The sequence below is a fragment of the Schistocerca piceifrons genome, chromosome 2, assembly GCF_021461385.2.
Source record: "Schistocerca piceifrons isolate TAMUIC-IGC-003096 chromosome 2, iqSchPice1.1, whole genome shotgun sequence".
Classification (NCBI taxonomy): domain Eukaryota; kingdom Metazoa; phylum Arthropoda; class Insecta; order Orthoptera; family Acrididae; genus Schistocerca; species Schistocerca piceifrons.
The window spans coordinates 709,783,568-709,806,854 of record NC_060139.1 but is presented as its reverse complement, the minus strand read 5'-3'; the positions used below and the strand labels follow the sequence as shown (position 1 = coordinate 709,806,854).

Below are 23,287 nucleotides of genomic sequence, written 5' to 3'. Positions count from 1 at the left end.
AGTTCATATATTCACTTCCATGAACATTGCTCTTTTAATTACCTCACCCTTGTGTTCAGCTTCATTCCTCATACACCTGTTTTATTTTATGGACATTCCATTGTCAGAGAACTTTAAAATAAAACAACTATCAACCTGCACCTCTTAATCACATCAGATAACCAAGAACGTAATGGTATGTTCTGTCTAAAAGACAACCAACTCTTCAACAATAACAAATTTTATCACACGAATGATCAGATCACACAGCACTTCCAACAGACTCAACGGTGGTGCCACACTGAGATTAGAAACACCATAACTGCAGGACTCGTGTTGTTTCTAAAACTAACACAAACTTACCACACACAAAGAAACATACACATATTAACGGAAAATACGTCATTTCTATAGAGAGGGCTGCGGCTACCCTTAAAGAATGCCTGCATGTAGATTTCATTTTGTATAAAATTTGGAGTTACATTGTTTCTAAAATGACCGATTCAAGTTTTCCCAGTTAACGTTCGCTGATTTACCAGCGGATGACCTGCAGAGTGATTCTTATTAGAGATCAGAATAGAACTGCTTATCTGACTAACCAGGATTTACGATGAAATTATCTTTCACACCTTAATCACCGATGTTTGGTTGCGAATAGGTCCAGTTATTGTTAAAATATTTTTATTCCCTCGTGTCGTGAATAGCTCATAATCAGAATATTAGGTAAAAGAACTTAATACAGGATATTGTGTCATGTGACATGTATCGTACCACTGATGGTTCAAATGGTTCAAATGGCTCTGAGCACTATGCGACTTAACTTCTGAGGCCATCAGTCGCCTAGAACTTAGAACTAATTAAACCTAACTAACCTAAGGACGTCACACACATCCATGGCCAAGGCAGGATTCGAACCTGCGACCGGAGCGGTCGCTCGGCTCCAGACTGTAGCGCCTAGAGCCGCACGGCCCCTCCGTACCACTGATCAGAGACAGATATCACCCATATATTGAGCTATTTACTCCAATACTCCATTGAAGCGGTACCTCTGGACATGTTTGGAAAAACGTTTTAACCACAAGAAGGTTGTTGTTATCAACCAGAAAGCTGTCGTCAGACATGTTCAGTATTTATATAATACCACAAGACCCTGCGTGACTTTATGTAGCAAGTTCAACAGTAAAATTAGCAGTAGCCATGGAGTCAAGTTTGAAATCCAGTAATATGGGAAGTAAAGTTTTTGCTACAGGTACAGAATGATCAGTTCTGTTCCCTGCATGGCATAGCGGTATCCACCAAACTTAAGTTACAACATCGTCATGCTTGAACACTGAATTAAATGTGATCCACTCAGTTCCCTATTCCTCAACGTGCGAAATTCATGCATCACGAGAACGCCAAATGGTTTTCTCGGCTTCTTTCTGATGCACCATGAAACTTATTATATTTTCCTCGAGCAATATCAGCAATTGTATTTAACCCAATTTGAATTCCACACGAAAGTTGCTGCACTCTTTTTGGGCCCACATTCCCACGGCCATATGGTATATTTCAGCACATATTGCCCGTAAATTTTTTTGTTGGAAAAAGTTTCAATGCCTCCTGAAGGATGATAAATAGATGTGGCCAGATTTTGAGCCAAATACTGCGACATCTTTTTGATGTTCAGTTCATCCCACACTCATGTTTTCCGATATTGGAGATGAGTGTTTGAAGAGCCCAATACAACAGCTTTAAGTATAACTTCAGTGATCTGGTCCATGTTTTGTGATGTACAGTTTCACAGCTCCAAATTAATGCATCTCTATTAGTGGAGTGATATATCTTATAGTCATGTACCATCATTAGTGCTCGTTAAAAGCAGGAAAAAGCATTCCCAGGACGTCTCATCAGCTCCATCAAACTTTATAGTTGGGTATGGGAAGTGTCTGTTGTGATATGGTGAAAACATCAACAATCGTATTCAGTCGACGGTCACTTGGTGTCTTCATTGCCCTTGAAGTAAAAGAAGGTCCATAATATTGCACTGAGATGCGACTGGACACAGAGCCAGTCATTATGCAGGGACATTTCCATTTCAGAGTGATATGCAGAGACATTTTGCTGCAAAGTGTATTTTCTCAATACATGTCAAATAAGCACCAAATAAATGACTGAAACAAAGTAATCGTTTCTTTCAGTAGAAACCTTTTTTTGAACACTCGGAATATAGTTACACACAGTAATTTATGTAAATGAGATTCTCTGTAGAGTTCATTAGACTGTTCAGTGTATGCAATTGTTGACAGTATAATGTATTCAGTCTGCTAAAATTCCCCGTGGACTTACTTCAAGGTAGTCCAGTGCACATGAAATGGCGGCGTCACGGGAAATTGCCCACCAAATTGATGTACACTGCAGTGAAGTCAATAAAAGATTGAACAGCTGTTATGAGAAAGAAATAATTGATGGTACCGTATGTCTCAATCACAGCTGACGAACACTTCCTAGAAATTAATGTTCTTAGATATTCTGAATACGATAGAGCAGAACACTGCACAGCTTCTCAGGTCTATGATACTGCAGACTGTATGCAGCTGTCTCTAGGCAAGGAGTCTGCCGGCCCATCAGATGTGTAATTTTAAACAAGGGCACTGCAGTCATACATATCGTTGTAGAAGGCAGCGCTCCACCATGGCGGTGGGAGTATGTATGTATTACAGTTTATAGCACAATTTTGGAATTCTTTTTAAAAATCAACGAAAACCACAAAAATCGAAAACTTTCACATGAAATTTATTAGAAATGATTCTGTCAAAAGTCAGACTTCAACAACAGCAAAAGATAAATCGATATGAACGTAAAGTAATAGTAGTTTTTCAAACATTTTAAATTTTTTTCGAAAATTTTGAAGCATTTTCATCATTTTTCAGGCATTCTTACTATTTTTCAGAAATTTCTAATGTATATTTCGTTTGTCCAAATATTTTCCAAACATGTTTCAAATATTTCAAGGGAAAATCGTAAAATTTCAAGCAAAACATAAAAATTATTGTTAGATTTAAAATTTTCTAATCTCCTTGTTATCTCCACCATTCTTTTCTTGAAAATGTGAATAAGAAAATGGAAAAACTCATTCAAATAAGAAATATGTTTCCATTTCTTTTATTCATTTATGTCCTTAAAATTTATACAAAAATAATTTGGCAATACAAATAGGTCTTTAAAATTTTTAGAAGATTTAGAAACTTTACTATTCGCTATTTTGAAAGGAAACACCTAAAGTTTTATTTGATAAATCGACAAAACTGTTAACTATCATATATGCATTGTACATTGAGAACTATGATAAGAGAATTTTTTGGATTTCATTGATGTTACGAATTTAAAGATGATGGTTGGGAATATGGCTTGCAAAGAAATACATAAATATATTTCTTATTCAATGTTCTTACTAACCTTTCTCTTTGTCCCAGGCACAATATTATTTTCAGATGGTAAGTTATGAAGTTATGATGTTCATCATATAATTTTTTGGGGTATTCTGAATCTATGTCAAATATATATTACAATTGTAGCATGTCATTACGTTGTACCTGAAGTTAGCTTATAAGAGTAGAAGTTCGTCAGTGCCGGGAAGTAAATGAACGAGACAAGCAGTCTTTACAAGGGACAGAGCCAGCTGGGGACTCTGTTCTGATGACTCCAGAGTGATAGGTTTACGACATGGCGCTGCCAACCGCCCACAGGGGTGCTGTCTAACTAACAATTGTCTTCAGAGCTCGAAAAATAGAAAAAAGGTGCCTCTATTTTCCGTTTGGCTGCCTCTGTTGTGTTAGAAAATGGTTCCCCTCTCTTCCCGCAGGGCAGATAACTCTCTCGGCAGATTGGAATCTCCAAAATACGGACACGGGACGCAAAAATAAGAGCCACCAATCAGTAGTAAATAGTTTTTCTTTCTTAACCCCAAATCGTAGCGTGGGAATATTGTAGCATTCAGAGAGCGTTGTTCCTACTGGTGAAAATGTTGTGAAATGAGAGAGGCGCTGCGTTGGGCACTACCAGTACTGTAAGTCTGAAAATAAGCGTTTAACTGGATAAAGCTCTTTTTCTTTTTGTTGTAAACAAACTGTTGCTATGCTAAGGCCTGTGATTGGTAAAGACAAGTGGAAAAGATCGAATTATAGTGTTGGTACGAGGTTTCATAACCGCCACTAGGAGACATACGCGAGAAATCACTTCTTCACCCTCTATACTTTGACTCCAGATGGGCGTGTCACATGGTTTTCAAATTCACCAGATCAAACAGTTTTCTGATTGGTCCTATGTGATTGCAGGAAAACCTCTGCATTGGCGTGTGGTCATGGATCTTTTATTTGGTACTATGCATTTGTAGAATGACCTCTTGCCGTAGTGTTCAGCCAAGTTGATAGCTTTATGTTTAGCCTCTTGCTTTCTGAGATTAAAATTTTTCATTAGACATGGTTCAGATATCTGAAGGTGTTGAGTTCCTAGCATTTTTCGATCGAAGTAGGAGAGCTACATTCTATGTGTGTTGCGAAGTCCCCTTAGAAAAATTAATGAATTACTGTGCTGATAAACCTCTTACATTATTTGATTTTCAAACAGCTGAGCAGAACTGAACGTACTCAGACATTTCGCTCTTTACCTATTCTGATCAACACTAAACTGACACACAATATTTTTTAGCGCAACGCAGTCTGACTTTCAGTAATCCCTACAAAAGAATGGCCCTGACTAACATTAACCTATACCTTTCACAAATCACTTACCTCACAAAAATCTTCGTTACTAGAACTACTGCAATACAGCGAGCGCCACTACTGCCAGCTAAATAAAGGGTTCTAACTACTGAAGGCACTAACTAATGATAGGCATAGTCAGCAAATGAAAGATTTTGATAGAGAACAAACAATGTATTTACCTTAATAGTGTTCAAAAGTCATAATATATATATATATATATATCAGTTCATGACATCCAGTCTTACAAATTTACTGTCTCTGATGGACATACGTCCAGATCATCCGCTCTCAAAACTCCGCCATCTCTCTCCCCACAGCCACCACTGCTGGCAGCTCACCTCCAACTGCGCAACGCTACGCGCTGTTAACAGCCAACTGCCCAACACTACAATAGCAAATTCCAACAATCCCACCCAGCCACAGACTGCACACAGCACAGCCAGTGATTTTCATACAGAGCGCTACGTAACGGTGGCGTTAGCAATATAAAAACCTAAACACCCTACTTACAGTGTGTTCGATTTGAGCATCGCTCAGGATCACTTTATTCACGCCTATAGAATATTTCTTGGAATTTTGGCTTGATTATTAAAATGTTTAACATTGCACTGGTTTTGCACTGGTATGGATGCATACCATCGTCCTCATTAAAGTAAATTTGAACAGGTATTCATTTCAGTGTAGGTAAAGATTAGTCGCATTTTCGCCAATAGACACGTCTGCACAAACAGACCCGTCATGCAGCACATGGGCCGTGCCATCGCACCAGCCAACGCAGCCACAACGACGCAGCACACATGTTCAGTACAGTAAACTGCAGCTGAGCTCCGGTAGTTTAGGGTATCTCAATTTTTACTCAGCTATGGTCATGATTCAGCTGATCCTTAGACTTCCATCGCAATTTCAATTTGATAGTAAATAAACATTGCTGATTCAGCAGGGCATACTTTTTCGTGAGTGAGCAATAGGAAAATTTTTTGGTCACTTCATTCCTTTTCCCTATCTTTATAAACAGGTGTCAAAAATTAATGTGCTCAATGTGCCTCCTTTTTTTCAGAGTAAATTGAACTCTTTAAAAATAGTACCAACTCCTTCAAGAGGCTAGTACCAGCAATCACTTATATGTGTATATGATTCTTATGGATGGCAGTGCCACTGATTGAATTTCATGCAATTATTTTGGTCTATTGTGTAATTGTACAGTTAGTTTGTAGCGTTAACGGGGGTAATACTTATGTGGTCTTTCACAAACGTGCACTCAATTTTAATAAAATACCTTTCGAATAGTTTCTCACTATTGCTAGCTTTAATTTGGTGCTTATTTCATTCTTCACGTAAGTATTTTTTCCATTTATACAATTCACGTTCAAATTTTACCAAACCAAGCTGGTTTTGCGTACTGATTGTATATAAGCGTTTTCTTCCTTCTGCGTTCAGCTATAAAACTTACAGCCTTTTCTTTCTCACTGAAAGCTGTTACAATATATGTTTTCTTAGGACTTGGAACGTATTCTGTTTTGGTTCTGGACTTGAATTAGCATGACAATCATTGTTCGAATCACAGTTCACAGAATAGTCCAAGTTATTTCTTATCAGCTCCAATTTTTCCAAAACTTGTAACGAAATGTCGACATCATTCGAATGAATGCCCATCAAATTAACTAATAAATAACACATATGTAGGTCTTCAGGAGAAGTAGATGATTTCGTTTTCGTACCACGTTCTTCATATTGCTTCTTTGCTTAGATGAAAACGTTAATTGGATTCCACATTAATGTGAATCTCTGAAACCTGCACGAAGCAAGATGTTATTAGCAAGCATATACGAAGAAACCACAAAAGAAGATTAATTCAATTTAATCTCCATTGTTAACACGCAGCAATACTGCAAAGACAACTGCTCATTACTGAGTTGCAAATTCGAGTGAATAGTAACTGTAGAAAGCTGTATAAGAGAAAATTCAACGGAAACTGAAATTCGCTTTACAAATTACTATCGTGTTGTGACGTGTTATGTATTTACCGATGTGCCACCAACAAAGAATGTGTGCCCGCCATGTTTGCGCATGCACTGTCTGCTACACCTATGCCAGGGCCAGGGGCGTACTCCAGTTACCTGGTGAGCTACGGAGTAGGCAAACATGACTTTTTTTTTTTTTTTTTGCAAATTACTTTCAAAGTAGCTTAGCAGCTAAAACTTTGACGACGGTATTCTTTCAGTGTATTTGTCCTATATAAGAAATATCAGGGTAGGTTGCAACATGTGGAACTGGACAGTTCCCTTGTAAGCTGCGTAGACGTTTTTGGATAAATGTTTAAATTTCGGTGTCTTTTTTTTAATGATCCGATTTTGATAAAAATAAAAGCTGTAGGTTGCCCCAAGCTATTCTGAAGCTATATGTGAAAACCCCATTAAATTTCATTTATTTGGTTTGGAGATAAGTGTGCTCAAACAGACAAACAGACAGATACTACAGCTTTAGACATAATTTTAAATTACGATATATTTTTTCCTTGATATGATTTTGGTAAATTAAAACCTATACGTTGTCCCAACCTACGCTCAAGTTAACTGTAAAAATCCCTAAAGATTCGTGTTGTTATTTTGGGATTAATGTGCTGAAACAGACAGACAAGACGGGTTTCTACTTGTATTGCTAATATAGATTTTGCGTCCTTAATTACTGAATACACTGCCAGTGTGAAAGGTAGCTCACTGAAAATTTCACCGTCTCAGAGAAAATTTATGCCTTTCTTATAAAAGTTGTTGCATTAGCGATCACTTTAATTTATGCGACATAGCGCCATACCACCTCAGTTTGCGATTTTACAAGTAAACTTCGTAGTCAGTTATAAATAGCAAATTGATAAGAAATTACTTACTCATATTTGGCGAAATTGGCCCACATTTCTATCATCTGCGCTCTGATAATGCCTCCATCCGAATTAGGATCGAGATTAGTGGGCGACGTGAACATGTAATGTACATCGTCGGCGTGTGCCGCCCCTGAACATAACAGAAAGAGAACATATGTAATCAGCCTGTTGTAGGCCTCGTTGGACTAAAACTCTAATTACTTATTTGTTTTAGAAAGGTTACACTGGGAGAAAGATGTCGTTTCAGCTGTAGAAGATGTTTTAATAAGCCGAGCACTAATTTATTAATACCTAAAGTGTAATGGAACTTTTTTTCCAATACACATCAAATTTTGAACATTTTTCTGTCATTACATCGAAGCATGAAGAGGTTCTGCAGAGATACCTGCAATTTTGAACGATTTTGCTATGAAGCTAAAAAGAAGGGCGCAACTGGATAACGCTGAGGACAGAAATAATACAGTTAGAAATGGAGTACAAAGGAAGAATGTACGAACTCGTTTTCGCCTTAGCATTCTGAACGATAGCTGTCTTCTGTCGATAATCTAACGTTTTTGAAAGTTGTAAAATAAAGAAAAATTAACCATAATTAGTAGAAGATACCAAATTATGTAGAATATGATTTTAGGACTTACTTCCTACGACTGCAAAGAGATAAAATGTTCATAGATACAGCTGCACCACTTCTGGCATGATTTAAAGGTTTCTTATGTCAAAGTCGCCAAGTAAGGGCCATTAAACTAGGTAACGTGGGAAAGAAAGACTCTTTCAGTTTTCTCAACGGTAAAAACTTCGGTTCAAATGGCTCTAAGCACTATAAGAATTAACATCTGAGATCGGACTGAAGCGCCTAGAACCGCTCGGCCACAGAGGTCGGCAAAAGCTTCAGTATCAGCGTGAGATATCGCAGGGCATAATTGTCTGACTCCAGGATATGAGTTTGTCACTTGTGGTATTTTGGACCATACAGGGCGTATAGGTATAACATATAAGAACACTAGCTGACCCGACAGACTTCGTCCTGTCAAAAAGATTTGTAATATGGCAGTTTTTTTGCCTACGTATTTAAAAAAATTCTCCTGAACAGAACCGTCACCCTGGTGATAGGGCGTTGTGAATAAAAAATAATTAAATAAAACATATATAAGGATTTAAAAGTAAGTAATCGCTTTATTGTTAATCATGTGAATCATAATTATTATTATTATTATCATTGTAGTGCTTTGTGGTATACGATGTTTTTTGTTTGATTACCTGGCGCATAGATAAACAAATCTGATGGTTTTCCAACACGGGAACAGGCAACATACAATTGACCATGTGAGAAACATGGGTTTTCTAGATTAATACCACAAACACTTAATGATTGCCCCTGGGACTTGTTTATAGTCATAGCAAAAGCAAGCCGCACTGGAAACTGTAGTCGTTTAAACTCAAATGGGACATCAGTCGGAATCATTGGGATGCGCGGTATGAGAACATCTTCTCCTTTATACTTTCCTTTGAGTATAGTTGCTTCTATCACATTGTTTAGTAATTTTTTTATCGCTAACCGTGTACCGTTGCAAAGACGCGGTTGGTTGATATTTCGCAACATTATAACCACCGATCCAACCTTTAATTGAAGATTGTGAGGTGGCAATCCTGGCAAATCCAGCGAGTTTAAAAATTCCGGTGGATAGTTGACTACATCATCTTGATTAGTAGCCGAATCAACTGATTTATATATCCTCAATTCGCCTGTAATTTGTTCTTGAATTTTGAAATTTAATTCATTTACATCTATGTTTTTGGCAGCCAGTATAGCTCGTTCGCTCAACCAATCATGGTTTCTGTAATTTTGAGAAACATCTGGAAACACCTTCTGAATAAGTTCATCTTTTGATCGAGTTAACTGACAAAAACTTTGAGGAAAGTTAATGCAGCCAGTCAACATGTCTATAGGAAATTTGCCATTACCAATGTCAATGAGTTGTTTAGAGAATATGTTTCCAGATTGGTCATTTCGCAACTCGACACGCATATTCTTGCTTAAATGAAGTACTTTGACATGTTTCCACAAATTGGAGGACTTTAGACATGCATTGAGTTCATCAGCTGGCGTTGATCGTGGAATCACTGGCAATGTTTGACGAAAATCTCCTGCTAATAAAATCATTGCACCACCAAATCGGTTATTATTGCTCCGTAGATCTTTTAAGGTCCTGTCTAAAGCCTCCAAAGATTTTTTATGTGCCATCGTGCATTCATCCCAAACAATCAATTTACATTGCTGCAAAACCTTTGCCATTGCAGAGTTCTTCGAAACGTTGCAGGTTGGAGTTTCATTGCTTTGCATATTTAATGGCAATTTTAGTGCTGAATGGGCTGTTCGACCACCTTCAAGCAAAGTTGCTGCGATTCCCGACGAAGCGAGTGCAAGTGCAATTTTATTTTGTGAGTGAATTGTTGCTAATATTAATGAAATCAAAAACGTTTTTCCTGTACCACCAGGTGCATCTAAGAAGTAAATCCCTCCAGTTTCATCATTTGTTACTTTCATAAGAGTTTCAAATACATACTTCTGTTGTTCAGTTAACAGTGGAAGATTTGTTTGAATTAATTCTTTCAAAGCGTTGAGATCATACAGTTTTTCTCGATGCAACTCTTGGTTAAAAGCGTCATGCATTGGACGATTGGGCGCGGTCAGGCCTAATTGAATTAATAGTTTGTTTGACATTATCAAGCACATGTCCTCAATTGAAATCAATGCTTCATTGTAAATTTCTTCACTGATTTGTATATTTGGATTTCCCATTCTATTCCGTATTTGATACAAAATATCATCACACATATAATCTTTGTACTTGATCCACAAATCAATTGGGTTTGATGGGAAGCATGTAGATATGATTATAGAAAACAATGTTCGTATTTGATGAGCGTGTGATGATATTACAGCATCATTGAGAGTTTGCTCCCAATGAGCGTCATTTTCAAGCAATTGCAAACGTTGACAGGCTTCTCTGTAGGATCCACACAATTCACCATGAACAGTTCGTAACTGTTGGAATGATGTTGGGCCACGTACATTGACTAATAGCAGTCGTAAATAAAAACATTCATCATTGCTTGGATGTACTGAATAAATCCGGCCAATCGCATCGGTGGAATATACATCTGTATATCCTGGAACTGGTTTTCCTTGTTTCCGTCGTATAAATCTCCTTGAGGATTGATTCCAGGTATAATATTTTGGCATTTCAGAATATAGCAATGTTTGTGCGAAATGATCGTTTTGGCATGTCTCAAAAAAACTGGTTAATGTAGTAGATGGTGGCTGAGCAGCTCTTTGTACTGCGTTCTGTGCTGTAAAATACACTCTTTGTCCATTTTCTAAATGCACAGCTAAGTGAACAACAGAAGGATGTCTCTCATGAATAGGAAAAGAAAATATTCGCCAAACTGCTTCATTACTACTGACATAGCGGCCCATTTGGTATTGGGTAACTTCATCATTGGAATTCTCTGCACCAATTCCAATCACAGCCATATCACTCCCTTTGGTTACATATTTGCAAATGTATTTAATAGATTTCACTGAATGGCAAGATTCAACGTTGATGTGTGCTTTGAATGTCTTTGATAAAATGGGTGAATATGGAACAATCCAACGATTATCTATTTCAATATCTTGTTGATTTAATTTGACAATTGTTGATTTTCCATTGTCTGCTGTCGATCTGCGACGATACAATGGATAACCGTCATTACCAGTAATTGTTTCCGATATTAATGTCCGTGGATATCGTTTTGAACATTTACCATCCATCATACACGGTGAATTTTGATTAAGAGTTCCACAGGGACCATGTATCATGTTTTTGATAACTACCTCATGCAATCCAGGATCTACTTGTACATTAGGGATTTCAGCTGATATCACTGCATCAACTTCATTTGGCCTTATCTTTTCAACCAACCAAATCAAAATGTGTGCATGTGGCAATCCTCGTTTCTGCCACTCCACAGAATACATCCAGCAGCGTGTCTCACCAAACACATTATGTTTTACAATGAAATCCATTAAAGATTTCAACTTTTGTCTAAAGACTCTGGCTGTAATATCATGACGATCAATGGGTGATTGCCCAGGGAATAACTCCTGCTTGATTTCTATCCATTGCGGATTGCATGTAAATGTGATGAACAAATCTGCTGTACCATAATGACGAACATACGACATGGCATCTTGAGCATATTCGTGCATATGCCGAGGGCTTCCGATGTATGTTGCTGGAAGAATAGTCATCCGACCGACATTCTGTGCATTTCCATCAGTATTAATCGCATCTCGAAGGTGAATATACTCTTCAGATCGGAGTTTGGTTTGATTCAACCTGATGAATGTTAATCTCTCCGTTTCAATTTTTACATACATGTCAACAACATATTTGTGATATAATCGCCGACATTTCAATATGTGATTTTCTTCATTTTCCCGAATCATTAGGCGGTATGAATAATAGTTCATTGAACTGACTTTTTTGTTGGTTTCAGAACCTGTAAATAGATTTTCTTTTAATAACATTCAAATATAAAATTAAAATACATAATATAATGACTGAGATATTATCGCCATAGCTAAATTAATATTTTAGTTACCTGTAATGGGATTTATCATTTTTATTGAGAAATCGTAGCCATCTTCACCTTGCCAAAATATAATGGGATATTGCAGTGCATCATATGAGCGGTGTGTTTCCTTTATACGTTGTAATTGATCATTCCGACGATGTAAAACAATATCATGGGATTCCAAGTTTTCTCCAACTACAACGATAGCAACTTCATCAATAGTTGGTGCATTAAAACGTCTTGTATGTTGACCTGCAGGTGTTTTATCAGCTCTGATTACAATTTTGTGATTATCGGATGGCATCAGATCCAGGGCAGTTTTAAACAATATAATCAATTGATTGTGTTGATGAAATAAAGTTTGTAATTGTTCTACAATAGACCTCTTTACTAAATTGTTATGTGCACAACGCAGATCAATTTCTTGTGGTGAATTGCCCATAAAATAAATTTGCAGGAATTTGTTGTCGCTATCTGACACTGGTAACAGTGAACCTGCTCTGTGATATATTCGCCCTTGTATCTGTAAATAAAATAAAATATTATGGTGTGGTATAAATTAATGGATTGTCAGTGATCAAACTTAAATAATATTTGATCTTAAAAAGTATATATTTAGTTTGAACTAATATCTATCAAATATAAAATATAATAAAAGTGTCACTGAAACTGAATCACCATATAATATGATGACTAAGTGATATATAAGTGAACATTAGTGACACATCTTAACTTTTGTGACAGAAAATTTTGTTCGCTAAAATAATTATGAGTAACTGCTATAATACATACCTTGAAAGTTGGCATAAAATTTTCCCGAACTACATTTGTTGCCCCAAATGAAGTCATTTGAAAGCAATTGTTATATTGTTGGATATGTGTCAAAAAGTGTATAGAATCTGTTCCTATTCCTGAAACCAATGAGTACAATGGTTCTGGTGGTGGGTCCAATGGTATCAATTTCACTTTACCATTTGCGCAACACAATCCATTGGCTTCGTTTTTGTATTTTAATGCCTTACAGTGTGAGCAAACCGAGTTCATAGAACCAATAACAACACATTGGTAGTTACTGTAGTCAATTGACACATTGTAACTGAAAGCAGCTCGATTCAAACTTGCGCGATTATTAGTTGAATGTCGCGCTCGCGCTTCACGCGTTTGTGATATCCGAATTCTTTCACGTTCATTTCCGTCGTCACGTTCTTGTGCCGTACGATTAGATCGGTAATTAGCTTGGTTTGTAGCATTTCTGGTTCTTCTACCTAAATTGCTTCGTCTTATAGGAGGCATATCAAATATAAATTAGTTTTTCACTAATCACGAACTAAACAAACACTAACTAAGTAAACACTCTGCACAAAACACGAATTTGTTTCGTGTATCAGTTGACAAAAGCAAACTCAGTAGATTAGGTCACAGACAACTTTTTTTTTTTTAAATTTTATATGACTTGAAGTCAAATCCTTTTAAGCCGTACGAATTGTAATTTGGATATTATAAAAATAATAAAACACTGTTGGTAACGCGATTTTTGTTTGACTGATGTAATGACGTGGAAACTGATGCATTTTATCTCGCGTGCCGAAACTAATACAAAAGAAACGCGAGTTTCGGAACGCGACATTAAACTTCTCCAACTATGTATTCTGTGCTCCAACGCACACACGCACATTGTTTTGATAGATATGATCTTTGACGTTAGGAACACACCTACATTGCTTAGACAACAGTGAGTGCTTGTAATTTAATATGAACTTTATACCATAGCAATAAAGCTCAAATTGACTACGTTTTAGTTACAAATCATTTGTATAGGAAAAAGAAAAGAGCTATTTTTAGGGTTTTTCCAGCAATAATTCTAATTTTTCTCGCGGTAAAAACCATCCTTGAACTTCAACGAACATTTTAAAAAAATATTTGGCCAAATTGGTCGAGGCGTTGTTGAGTTATGCGCTTACCAACACATTTTGCGATTCATTTTAATATGAACTTTATACCATAACAATAAAGCTCAAATTGACTACGTTTTAGTTACAAATCATTTGTATAGGAAAAAGAAAAGGGCTATTTTTAGGGTTTTTCCAGCAATAATTCTAATTTTTCTCGCCGTAAAAACCATCCTTGAACTTCAACGAACATTTTAAAAAAAGATTTGGCCAAATTGGTCGAGGCGTTGTTGAGTTATGCGCTTACCAACACATTTTGCGATTCATTTTTATATTATAGATGTGGAATGAATGTTAGAAGACGGTTATAAACGGTGACTGTTGGATGCTGGACCACATAACGCAACACAGTCCCAAATGGCGACCATCTGGCACACGTAGCCGTAAAACACCTTAGAGCTTCTTCCAGTCTTGTGACGATGTTGGAGCACTGAAACTTGTGTGGATTGTCTGAGGTGACCGTTCTTCTCTGTCTCCTGCGTTCTGACTGGTGGCAAGATTGCTGTTGCAAGCGATACCACCGAGAAAAATCGCAAACACCTCCGACTGGGCACGTGAACTTCTTCGCCAGCGTGGTGTCAAAAATTTTGAGTTTGTAAGAAACAGACGTCTATAAACGCCACGCACTTGTCACAAGATACAACCAATGATAATTATGGTAGTTATATGCACGGATATGAATGCCGTAATTGTAATATTGCAACACTTCAGTGATATGGAGAAGGTGTTATTTACACAGCTAATACGTAACCTTCGGCAGCCACGAGCCTAGGGTTGCGGCGAGGTCCATCAAGGACCACTCACACGCTCAATGTTTATTGTGCAGTACTGAGTATTACGCAGCAATATTAACTATCTGGCAGCGGTATTGACGATTTGCATCATATATTGAAGGAGACCGCAAGTTCTTTTAAAATACTGATACTCGCTCAGTATATTGCGCAATATGTTGTAGTCTGTATGGGTGGTATTGCGCAAAATATTGTAGTTCCTGCCCAGTTCAAAAGAAATAAGTTCGCTCCGAAAGAATTTCGCAAATAAACTGAAAAAAGTAAATAACGAAAGATTAATACATATGCTGAAGGATATGTATTAAAGTTTAGTGTGGTACCTTGAGAAATGATATTCCCGATTGTAAAAGAAATGCTAGAGATCTTCTTGTCCGCAGCAGAAGAGGTAACTGAAGCAGAAAGGTACATTTTACTTGCAGCAGTTTTTAGTCTTGGCAAATAAGATGTTGTCAGCTGTCCAGTGAGCATACATGCTATTCTAATATATGCCTGACATCGTTCAGGTGTGGGGTGGTCGAGACCAGGCTTCTTGAAATTGTGATCCGACGAACACTAGGTACCCGCGAGAAGTGATTAAGAGCTTTTTCCGACAATTTCAGAACACTAATTGTTTTCGAAATATTATGTTATGATTTCTGTGTCATTAGTTACGGCTTAAAATCGAATTAATCACTGAATAAAATAAGTTTTTCTCGTTTTTTTAAATAATCTTATTAACCTTCAAAATAAACAAGGAGTTCCATCAGAATTCCAGGATTCTCAGAACGTTTCATTATAGGAAAAGTTTGGGAACCTCATATGTATAGTAATGTGAAATACAGAATGAAAGCTTCAACAGCGAAGACTGATAATTCTAATTTTTCTGTTTTTGTTTTCTTTATGACCGCTTCCGGCAAATCAATCTTGCCTTCATGAGACAATTTGCAAATAAATCACAATACTTCTCCATCTGCCTTCTCTATCACCAGGACTTGGCCTTTGCATAAGAGACGACCAGGAACTTCATATCGGGCTTTGATCTTAACTACATTATTTTGTTCAACGTCTGAGTGAATATGAAAATTCGATTGTTTCACCGTTACTGCAATCAGACTAAATTCGGACTTGTGTAAATACAGTGCCAATCATGAAGTTTCATAAAGTATTGTAATGACCTACTTATCTCCAGAGGAAGAGTACTTTGGTTTGTGTGCTTTTCAAGCACCTGGTCTCTATTCTCTTTGCCCCTCAATTGGCAGAAGAATTAGCAAACGCATTGGTAGGAGGGCTATCAATGTGGTGCACTGGTGAAAGGAAAAGTGTACCCACTCCCGGGAGGAGTGGGCTTCAAATCTCCGTCCAACTATCTAGATTAATGTTTACTGCGGTTTCCGTAAGTAGTTTAAAGAAAAAAACTAACAGGAGGAATCGATCGGTTTCCTTAGTGTTACTTGTCGAATTCGAGCGTGTTTCCATCTTCAATGATTTCGTCGTCGACGGGATGATAAATGTAAATTTCCTTTCGTACATATTTCATAAATGAATTGTAGTTATCCAACAATCTCCCAGTAAACTTTAAACAGTAGATCGTGGTGTCCTCAACTCATCCAAATGATCCTTTAACACCATTCTTTCAAGAACTGCTCCATGCAGTAAAAAAATTTTCTGACACTAGCCTGTGACTGGGTTTTCTTCACGGGAGCACTAGGGGGCAGCAGGTGGTGAGCCTAGCGCACTGGTGGCCTTCTACCGCAGGTGCTCATCTGATACCAGGCTGAGTGGACCTGGGAACACGCTGGAAGGATTGGAACGAAAGAAAATCTCAGCCTCCATATTGAACTGAACTCGGAACCTACAAACTCAATTCTAGTGCCCTACCTGTTTGACCACAACGGCCACGTTGCGTGAAATAGTTGATTCATTGATCTGGTACTCAGTATCGAATGAGTGAATTGCGATCTATAGAGACACAGATAAACTACACGCGTATTGACTCTACCGTGTACAAGTGTACTGATTTAGAAATATACTTTCACATTCGTTACTCTTTCATGTTTTGTCTGCGAAATTTTCACCCGGAATTAAATTAAAAACAGTTTCATAAGCATCGATTCTGGCCAAAGTTTTTCGAGGTTTGGTTTGGCCGTAGGACAAACCGTGGAACTGGAAATTCATTTGAAAATTTTCCAGACTGGGATTCCCAAGGTGCCGATACCAGCACACTTGGTATTTGACTGAAGAGTCCTTGACTCTACATGGATCATTACTCGATCAACTTGCTGTACATATTAGTGACTTACACAAATTTACAGTTTTCAACAAGTTGTCATTTATTTATCGTTACAAAAGAAAAACTTTTGGTGAATCTTTCGATACCAGTAAAATACACTACTTCTATATAATGTTCCTAGTTCATTACATAAAAGTGATTTGTATATGTGAATTTTTCAATATTAAAGAATCTATTAAGTAGATTATGTTTATGTACGTTGCTGACTCTCCTTAGACCGTTGATATGTAAGCTTTATTTGTGAAGAATTTTTCAGCATAAGTCGAAATGTGGGTAGCTGTGCTATTTCAAGTAATTGTCCCAAAACGATTGATAGTGGATAACGTTATGGCACCCTCATCATCATACTTCATTCCAGGTAGTCTGATGTTCAGTTCTTCTGATCTGGCAGTCGAGTGCCGGGACTCTAGCCTGGGTCAACGTGACGTGGTAATTACATTGATGTGTCGCAGTGTGGACTGGAATGTGTCGCAGTGTGGACTGGAAGTGATGGAACAGATGATGCCACATGACTTGCGCCTCACCATGTTTGGTATAAGGAAGTGTGTTGGAGCCTCCTGTCTGTTAAACCATCACACCACATGTCATAGCGAGGTGATTTGGGGTTTAGACCAATACGCTTAAGAGCCATGTCCTTTTTGAAGAATCCATTATGGTATTAGACTAAATTAGGATCGGAAACGATGCCATCTCGTTCCTCTGCTGGCCAAATTATAAACTCCGTGCGAACAGGCCTCAGAGACCGGTATCATCCAGAGCGGCCTGAGCGAGCGTGCCGTGTACTTTGTCGATGTTGTGCGCTACGCTACTGAGGCAGCTTAAGAGCTATGACGACGTGCTTGTGCTGCGGCTAAAACTACAGCAATTTTCGTGTGTCATTATAACGGCAGAAAACAAATTTTAAGTGATTTTCGCACCACAGCATGGGCATAATAGGCTACAAGAAGAAAGTTACGACTGTGAAGTGGCCATCGGTCGTAGAACTCATCGAAGTTTCAGCTCGGAGGACTGAAGAAAATCGTACAACTGTCTCTGCACCTTACATCAGTTGCAGAGGTAGAGGGTGGACAGAAATACACGATTAGATCGTAGCCTGGTGCAAGGTAGAAAATGGCATTGAATCCTTTGGCTCTGACGCCAAGATCGTTCCGCAAGTAGCGAACATGGGCGACCGTAGTGCCGTGAAGAGCACTTTGGCCGATCTCACCGTGCAAATTTCAGAGCAGAAGAAGGCGCTGCCAAAACAGAGCGAGAAGACAACAAAGGTTCTCGTCCGTGGGCTCCCTTGGATCTGTGATGAAGCAGCAGTCCGAGAAGGGCTGCGATGTACCAGTTACCAGGACGTGGCAGTCTAATTCCACAACCAGACGAATAGGACGGAACAGCCACTGTTCATCGTTTCCATGCAAGCAGCAGCGGAGAGTGGCGACATTCCAGCTACGAAAGTTCCTTGGTTTCCCAATGAAAGTGGAAGCTTTCTCTCCCCATCTGGATAACAAGCCCCAGTGCTTTAAGTGCCACATAATGGAGCACGTAGTTAAACACATCCGCAACGCTCTTGGGTGCGTCAAGTCGCCGCACGGAATGACAGCCGCACCCGTGAGAGGAGAAAAAAAGAGAAATCGACACGCCTCCGCTGCGGTGGGTCGCATGTCGGAGACTGGCGCGGCTGCCCGGCCTTCTTAGGGCACACGAGGGCCGCAGTTGAGAAGAGGTAGGGCCGTCAGGGTATAGAAAGGCGCCAAAAGATGCCTCAAAACAAACGGCTGCACCGAATGGGAAGAAGACACACGTGGGTACTAGCGCCTCGCGAATGCCTCCTCCCCCCCTCCATGGGTCCCCAGCCCCCTTCACCACCCAGTGAGAGTGGGAGATGCCCAACTTGGTGCACTTCAGCACCGACCACAGTGAAGATAATGTTGTTAGCTGGCGCAACGATGGCAGAGGCCGCGTTGACCGCCTCACCACCACCGGAGAAGAAGCTGCCACACTGGGCATCAATGCTGAGAAAGCAGCTGCGCATGGTGCAAACCGCTCTAACCGAGAACAGGCCAACACACGTTGAGGCAACCCCACAAAGCAGTCTGTCTCTGTCGCTGCCGCTCCTGAGACGCCGGAGATCACGTAAGAGGCGAGCCAAACGGAATGCCCCAAGGAAGAGCAGGAAGTCCATGATGCAGCCACCCAGACAAGACATACAGTAGTCACCAAGATTACACAGGAGCTACAAGACATCGATGAGACGAACAAAAAACTCGGATCATAGTCCCAGCCCATCTCTACAGGTGACTGGTGCCGTAACTGTGCACCTGCTGGGGCATTATGTCAAACATTCAAAGACTACAGACATCCTAAACGACACTGAGCAGTAGATTTTCCATATTTTGAGGATCAGTACAGCCGTCATTACTGGCCTTTCACCATCCAACTATCGATGTCCCTATATTCCAGATCTGTCTAACAAGTTTCGGAAAAAGTGAACTTCAGTTTACCAGAGGAATATCAGATCCCAAATCCTGATATCCCCAAATTCATTTTGGTAGTCAGGCAGGCAAAGCGCTGTTGTGCTTCCAAAATATGATTTATGGACTACAGAGGTAGTGGTAGGCCTCAGAAAGCCCACAGGTGCCGACTGATCCGTCCTCTGCCGATATACGTCACTCGATGTGGACATGGAGATGAATTTGGTCAGCACACCGCTCTCCTGGCCCTCTGTCACTTTTCGTGACCAGAAACATTACTTATTTTAGGTAATCAAGTACATCGGAATTGGCCTCATAAGGCCTGAATGGATCCCGCTTGCCAACAGTGTTGGGCAAACCAAGATGTGGCAGCCAAGCCCGAGAGCGCCTGACTTCAGTGATCTGATGAGAAACTGTGTTGCTACAGCGACAAGATCGTGGGCTCGCCAAATTACACTAATGAAAATTTCTTCCATCATGTGTATTCAATCAGTGATCTTTAGGTCGAGCATTAAAGCGATGGACATGGACATAAGGCAGTTACCTTGTAACAGTGATTCTTTCTATATACATAACTAGATAGGTCGATCGTAAGTTCAGTTTCGAGTACATAACGAGTTTGGAATCCATGTCACTTACCTTGGGAGAAAACTATTGGGTTACAGCAAATCATTGGTTTCGTAACAAGTATTCTTCAGTATTTTCCAGTAGCTATGTCGCCTAGCTAAGCTACTTACTGTTGAGTGAGGTAAACCATAAAATTTTAGTTTCATGGACAGATAAAAGGTGTTACTATAAACACAACACACAAAGTATTCTGAAACTTTTAATAGATAGATAGATGTCATGTGACTAGGGCCTCCCGTAGGGCAGACCGTTCGCCGGGTGCAAGTCTTTCGATTTGACGCCACTTCGGCGACTTTCGTGTCGATGGGGATGAAATGATGATGATGAGGACAACACAACACCCAGTTCCTGAACAGAGAAAATCTCCAACCCAGCCGGGAATCGAACCCATGCCCTTAGGATTGATTTTCTGTCGCACTGACCACTCAGCTACCGGGTGCGGACTTTTAGTAGACGAAGCTGTATCCTAAAGCCAGCAAGCGCTAAGTAAGCATAGGTGCGCCAAGAACTATGAGTGGATGTGCCACATGGCGTCGGTTACCATAAGCCGAAGAAACGTTTAAGACCCAAAGGAATTCCAAACAGTGGCTGCAGGCGGCTCTCATCATTAAGCCATTCAGACGCAGTGGTCATCGTAGCTCCACGAACTATCCTAGCAAGCTTCCCACGAGACCCGAATTATCAACTTATCTACACTATAATTACATAGCGCCCATTGCCCATTATCCTCATTACTCATGGCGTTTCACCGATTCCTTTAAGGAGCTCGAGCCTGGTGAGCATCTGCAAATAAGGAATCATTGGCCCGTCTCGCTTTAATTATATACATGGTGTCTGTTCTTTCAGACATGTCCGAATGAACGGATACCACATATATCGAAGAGAAGATATGTTTGTCTACCACTGCAAGTGATAAGTAGTGAGTCTACGGGGCCGTCCGGAGTGGCCGTGCGGTTCTGGGCGCTACAATCTGGAACCGAGGGACCGCTACGGTCGCAGGTTCGAATCCTGCCTCGGGCATGGATGTGTGTGATGTCCTTAGGTTAGTTTGGTTTAATTAGTTCTAAGTTCTAGGCGACTGATGACCTCAGAAGTTAAGTCGCATAGTGTTCAGAGCCATTTGAACCATTTGCATTTGAGTCTACGGGCACGTTGATACGACGCAATGCAGCAACACATAGCTGTAGATAAAACTGCTGCAGAAACTGGTGTGACATTAATTCACCTGTACGGGACACAAAAGAAGAGTGTTCACACTGCTTAGAAGGGTTCTGGGATGAAAGTAAATTTTTATGATACGTCATGCATGAATCGATCGCTACAAGCATACCAACAAATAATAACGCAATTGTACTGAAGTTTATGTCACAAAGTCGGCGATTGAAGTTGATACTGAAATCGGAGAAGATGGGTTTAAGCAAAGACAGTATAAGCGTTACAACTCACAAATGTTCGAATATGTGTAAGATTTGTACTTAATTCTACCACACTAATTAACTAATGAGTGGAGATTACTTTCAAGGCCAATAAAAATATTTTGGGTCTTCTATCGCTGTAGTTTCGTGTTACTACTCGTACTTATCTAAGGTTTTAGGAGTACCATATAATTACATAGCATGCAAAGAATTTCATTTACGTGACAAACTAAGTTAACATATTATGTACTGGGTGACAATTATTGAACTCTTCTTCTTCATGTGCCGTCTCCTCTAAGAAGGTTGGCTGTCATCATGGCAATTTCTGATCTAGATTTGGCTGATCTAAGGATTTCTGACGTTGAACAGTTGTACCAATTTTTTAAATTGTCAATCCAGGATGTCCGTCTTCTACCCCTCGTTCTCTTCCCACAAATTTTCCCTTCTAGTATTATTTGCAATATTTTGTAATTTACTCCCCTAATAACATGGCCTAAATATTGTAGCTTCCTTACTTTAATAGTTTTAATTAATTCTTTTTCCTTTCCCATTCTTCTTAGGACATCTTGATTAGTAATCCTCGACACCCAACTAATTCTAAGTATTCTTCTATTTGCCCACATTTCAAAAGCTTCTAAACTGTTCATGTCCTTCTTTTTCAATGTCCACGCTTCCATTCCGTATAATAATTTTGAGAATACATAGCATCTTAGCAACCTCATTTTTGTGTTTAAACAAATGTCTCTCGAACAGAATGCATTTTTCATCTTATTAAAGATACTTCTGGCCTGTCCTATTCTCAATTTAATTTCTTCTGAGCTTTCAATCTCCTCATTTACAATTGTTCCGAGATATTTAAATTTACGTACTTGATCGACTCTTTCCCTATTGATTGTAAGATTTTCTTGTTGGTGTGTTTTAGATATCACCATGAACTTAGTCTTGCTTACGTTAAGAGTCAAGCCAAATTCTTCACTTTTTTCTGCGACTTTGTCAAGAAGTAATTGTAGATCTTTGAGGTTTCCAGCTAGTAGTGCAGTGTCATCAGCAAACCTAACATTGTTAATGTTTAGCCCATTCACTTTAATGCCAGCTATTTCATCTGATAGAGCTGCCTGGATTATGTCTTCTGAATACATATTAAACAATAAGGGTGAGAGAACGCAACCTTGTCTCACACCCCTCTTTATTTCTATATCATTCGATAACTCATTTTCTACCTTCACGGTTGCGGTTTGATTGTAGTAGAGGTTATATATAATGTGGATGTCTTTCTTATCAAGTGTTTTCTTTTCTAACAATTCTATGAGATGATCATGACGAACTTTGTCAAATGCTTTATTATAATCCAGGAAGCACACATATGTTGGCTGGTTAACCTCCATACATCGTTGCGCTAATATGTTAAAAGCAAACAATGCTTCTCTTGTACCGAGGGAACTTCTAAAACCGAATTGCGTTTCACTTATACCTTCTTCTACTTTTTTGTGTATTCGTTGGTGTATAACTTTTAGAAATATCTTTAAGGTGTGACTCATTAAGCTTATTGTACAGT

The 23,287-nt window shown here is 39.1% G+C and overlaps 1 protein-coding gene across 1 annotated transcript in view; it reads right to left on the bottom strand.

Moving 5' to 3' along the window:
* Positions 1-7,604: 7,604 nt before the first annotated feature.
* LOC124775778 (esterase FE4-like) overlaps positions 7,605-23,287 on the bottom strand; it is a 105,494-nt gene continuing 89,811 nt past the window's right edge. The window contains exon 10 of the mRNA XM_047250607.1: positions 7,605-7,732. Within this exon, the coding sequence (XP_047106563.1) occupies positions 7,605-7,732 (128 nt within the window). The remainder of the gene's footprint in view (positions 7,733-23,287) is intronic.